At 40.0% G+C, this 5,254-nt stretch overlaps 1 protein-coding gene across 1 annotated transcript in view; it reads left to right on the top strand.

Moving 5' to 3' along the window:
* The window catches only part of LOC106816265 (guanylate cyclase 32E-like), a gene marked incomplete at its 3' end in the record, with an annotated part of 43,868 nt that overhangs the window by 6,613 nt on the left and 32,001 nt on the right, over nt 1-5,254 (top strand). The window contains exon 3 of the mRNA XM_014820845.1: nt 4,149-4,254. Coding sequence (XP_014676331.1) covers nt 4,149-4,254 — 106 coding nt within the window. The remainder of the gene's footprint in view (nt 1-4,148; nt 4,255-5,254) is intronic.

Genomic DNA, 5,254 nt, shown 5'->3' with positions numbered 1-5,254 from the left:
TTATCATGATAGTTTAGTACTGTTAGTATTAGTACGGTATTAGTATTAGCATACATGATAGATATTAGTACTGTAGATATTAGTGTGTTATACATGATAAGTATTAGACTTGTATAGTATTTAGTACTGTAGTATTACATGACATGATGAAGTATTAGTACTGTTAGTATTAGTGTACTGTTAGTATGTTAGCATACATGATAGCTATTAGTACTGCTAGTATTGATACATGATAGTATTAGTACTGCTAGTATTAAGCACTACATTGATAGTATTAGTACTGCTAGTATTAGCTTATACATGATAGTATTAGTACTTTAGTATTATCCATAACATGAGTAGTATTCAGCTACTGGTCGTGGGGGGGGGGGGGGGGGGGGGGGGGGGGAGTATAGCATACATGATAGTATAGTAATGTTTAGTATTAGCATACGCATGATATATTAGTACTGCTAGTATTAGCATAATCATGATAGTATTAGTACTGTTAAGTATTAGCATACGAGATAGAGTTATGTATATCAGTTACTGTTGAGTTATGTTGTATTCATACATGATAGTATTAGTACGTGTAGTATTAGCATACCTGCATAGTAGTTTAGTAACTGCTATAGCTACTAGATATTACGCTGGATACGATGATCAGGTATTAGTCACTGTTAGTATTAGGCATACATGATAGTATTAGTATCCTACTGATAGTATTTAGCATACATGATAGTAATTTAGTACTGCCTCGATTAGCATACATGATGATATTTAGTCTGTTATGTATTAGCATTACATAGATAGTATTAGTACTGTTAGTATTAGCATACATGATAGTATTAGTACTGTTAAGTATTAGCTATACATGATAGTGATTAGTACTGTTCAGTGCGCGTAGACAGGTCCTCAGGTGGGCGGGGCTGATTTCGCTGTTACTTCCAATCGCAATGTATATGAAGAGTGTGCGCGGAGTAGCGTCACACCGCGAAGCGCCTTGGCCAAAGTCCTTAATGGGTGGTTCCAGGGGTCACGCTCTAGGGCCGGCCCTGGCAGGGTACAGGGGCAGAGCCCATTGCCCAGGTTTCAGCGGGGCGGAGCGCCTGGAAGCTCTTGGATTTTAGCAATATTTAGAACCTCAAGGTGCCGTTTTGAGGAAATGAACAAATATTGATATTGTAAGTGCAATTTTGTTAATTATAGGGTAGTAATTTTTTTGTCTTTGGATCCCAGAGGTTTTTCCCCCTAATAACACGCAACCCCCCCCCTCCCCGCCACACAACCAAGTGCGGATTCCAAAGAAAATTCTAGAGGGCGGGCGAGGAATCATGCGAGCTCAGGGGGACGAGCGCGCCCGGGCGGTTCGGGGTGTTGAAGGGGCGTGCCTTTTATACATATTGCCGCTAAAAATTCTAGGGGGTGACCAGCCCCGTGCTACGACCCCGCTTGACAAACTACAGCACTGGAAATCATCTCTCGCTGGAAATTTTGATAAAAACGTATGTTTTACTGAGAACGTTAAAACTGCAAAAAAAATATGGAGATAAAGCAACCAGATTCTGAACCAAAAAAGTGCATCATTTTTAAGCCCCTTATACAAAACTCGGAATATTACTTCAGGTCGTAGTCTGCAGCACCCCCATCCTTCCAAAAAAAAGTGAGTGTGAAATTGAATTGTCCCATTTCAAATCTCCTGAAAAATTCAATATCCTTAACTCTGCAAATTTGAATAAAGCAATGGATATGACTTTGGCTGATTTGCCGCAGGGAAAAATCGTAGGTATGGGGAAGCGCTTCAAATTTACCGTCTGAGTTTGCAGTAAATAATGTCATTCTGGAACGAGTTTACAGCCATTTTACAGTAAGATGTATGTCACGTTCCATTTTGGTACTAATACATTAGAGGTTGAATAGCGATGACGATTTGTAGATTAAATAACCAGTATTTATTGTCTGCTAAATATTAAATTCTTCCCCATTTTCTCCTGAAAGTAGAGCGAATAGAAAGCCACCCCATGGGTCCCTCGCGCTATTTACGCCCCTGTCAGCATGAACTGAAATTTGACTTTTGATATTGCAGTACAAATATTCATTATCAATAATATTTGTTAGCAGCTACTCTTCAGGCGCGCGCTCGAACGATTTTTTGAAGTGCGGGCGCTCAATTTTTAGCGCCTACGACAGTGGCCAATGCATGAGGTTTTCGAGGAGGGTGGTAGACAACAGGCGGGGTATGCGGTCCTCCCCAGAAAATTTATGAATCCCATTTTCGGCTCCTGAAAGTAGGGGGGATGCATGTACACGCCATCCCTCCCGACGTCAATAAGTTGGGGCGGATGCCATCCCCCGCCATGCCCCCGCTATCCTACGACCCTGTAGCTGTTATCGTATTTAGCATACATGATAGTATAGTAAGCTGTTAGTATTAGATACATGATAGTTTAGTACTGTTAGTATTAGCATGACATGATTTAGTAATTAGTACTGTTGTATTAGCATACATGATATGTATTTAGTAGCTGTTAGTATTAGAACGCCATACACCAACATGATAGTATTTAGTACTGTTAGTATTAGCCATACGATGTAGTAATAGTAGCTGCTAGTATTAGCATACATGATAGGTATTAGTACTGTTAGTATTAGCATACATGAGGGGGGGGGGTAGTATTAGTACTGTGTTAGTATTAGCATACATGAATAGTATTAGTACTGCTAGTATTAGCATACATGATACGTATTTAGTACTGTTAGTATTAGCAATACATGATAGTAATTAGTATGCTAGTATTAAGCATAACATGATAGTATCATAGTACTGTTAGTATTAGACTACTGATAGTATTAGACTGGCTAGTATTAGCATTTACTGATAGGATTAGTACTGCTAGTATTAGCATACATGATATTATTAGTACTGGTAGTTATTAGCATACAATGATAGTATTATGCTGTAGTATTAGCATACATGATAGTAATTAGTACTTAGTATTAGGCCATACATATAGTATTAGGTAGCTTGTTAGTATATAGGCATACATGATAAGCATTAGTACTGTTAGTATTAGCATACATTGATACGTATTAGTAACTGCTGAGTATTAGCATACATGCATAGTATTAGTAGCTGTTAGTATTAGCATACATGATCAGTATAGTACTGTTAGTATTAGGCATACCATGATCAGTATTAGAACTGTTAGTATTAGCATAACGATGATAGATAATTAGTTTACTGATATATTTAGCTAACGATGATAGTATTAGTACTGTTAGTATTGCATACATGATGTATTAGTACTGTTGTATTAGCTACATGATAGTAGTTAGTACTGTTTAGTATTTAGCATCATGATAGTATTAGCTACTGTTAGTATTAGCATACATAGATAGTCATTAGTACTGTTAGTATAAGCATACAATGATAGTATTAGTTACTGTTAGTATTAGCCATACATGATGATAGTATTAGTACTGTTAGTATTAGCATACATGATAGTATTAGTACTGTTAGTATTAGCATACATGATAGTATTAGTACTGTTAGTATTAGCATACATGATAGTATTAGTACTGTTAGTATTAGTGTGTATTACATGACATGACACGACACGACACAACACGATACGATACGATATGCGATATACGTATGGGTGAAGGAGGGGGTGAATATATTTTAGAATTAAGTAAGTATATGTGGCTGAATTTACTCTTAAAAGCTGTTCCTAGATGTTTTTTCCCGAGCAACGCCGGCTACCAGGCTAATACCTAATAGGGATAGTAGTGTCTGAGCTGCAACAATGCTCATGATAGTATAAGCTATCGTCTATAAAGAAAGGTTATGGTCTTAACAAGAGCTATAATTTGCCATATTTAGAAATAATAGTCACGACAATAATAATAATAATGATGATAATAATAATAATAATAATAATAATAATAATAATAATAATAATAATAATAACATTGCTAGTATTATATTAGCTGCAGAACGAGCAACAGTCGTTCGCTTTCTTAGTACTATTTCCAGATGAATGAACGTGATATTTAGGAGGGGGGGAGATTCTGATTCCGTACACGAATTTTACATTAGTATATATATATGCGCCAGAGGGCGCACTGCGACTCGACAGTTCTGATCAAATTCTTCTGCTTGCTCGCAGATGTTTGCTCTCGTAAAAGACCGCCAGGTGGCTTGGATCGGAGGCCATCCGCCCGTAGACGAGCCCCCGTGTGGCTACCGAGGAGAGAGATGCATTGAACCGCCAGGTAGGCGGCAGTCTAAAGAAGGATGCGAATTATCCTTTGTTTCTGTCTGACGTCAGAAACTGTGCGTATACTACTTTCCGGCCCAGCCATTGTCAAAGTGACCTGTCCGCCCCAGTCAGTCTCACCACAGAGATGAAAACTGCTCTCTTGTTTGTTGTGGCGTCGCAATTTAACAAAATCCAATAGTCACGTGATCTCCGTGGTGAGAATGCTTCCCGGTGTGATTGACAGGCAGTGCTAGCCAATCATCGACGTGATGAGACGTTCTAAAAGACAATGCTCAGCTATTTTCGCGCGTCTGCAAACTTTACACCTCACACGCGCGGACGCATCGCGCAAACGTCTTCACGCCCTACGCGCGTTTACGTAGCGGAGTACGGATCGTAACTAAGACACGCCATCATCTCTCAGCGTGCATTCATAATTATTGATTTACATTATCCTATACTCTCGGTGCATCATCGCTATAGTTCCTCTGGCATGCCTTGATCATCCCCATTACTTTAACCGTTCGGTTCGCTCTATGAAGTTATGTGAACTACAGGCACCTCGTGTTTCACGCGTCTTTGTGGTGGTCGGTCTTTCTTCGGTAGCACTCGCCATGCATTCGCACAAAAGAACCATTCGTATAAACATCTCGTATGACTCGTGTGAGCGCTCCCGCCTCGCTCATGGTCGCAATGGACGATGTATGGACGTGAGTGACAAAGCACACAACCTATAGTGTGTTCGTGTTCCCGAGGCGGCGAGCTGATACTCTGGCAAATATTCAACTACGCGTCAGCATACAAATACAACGTATCATGCTTCTCTTGTTCCCTCTGCCTCGCGCTGTCCCTCTTTCTCTTCATACACACCTACGCACACGCACGCACACGCACGCACACACACACGAACACGCACACACGCACGCACGCACGCACACGCGTGCACACACACACACACACACACACACACACACACACACACACACACACACACACACACACATTTCATGCTA

Source organism: Priapulus caudatus, unplaced genomic scaffold (assembly GCF_000485595.1).
Source record: "Priapulus caudatus unplaced genomic scaffold, Priapulus_caudatus-5.0.1 Scaffold1332, whole genome shotgun sequence".
In the NCBI taxonomy this organism is placed as follows: domain Eukaryota; kingdom Metazoa; phylum Priapulida; class Priapulimorpha; order Priapulimorphida; family Priapulidae; genus Priapulus; species Priapulus caudatus.
The sequence above is the reverse complement of the archived record's forward strand: the minus strand, read 5'-3'. Positions and strand labels throughout refer to the sequence as shown.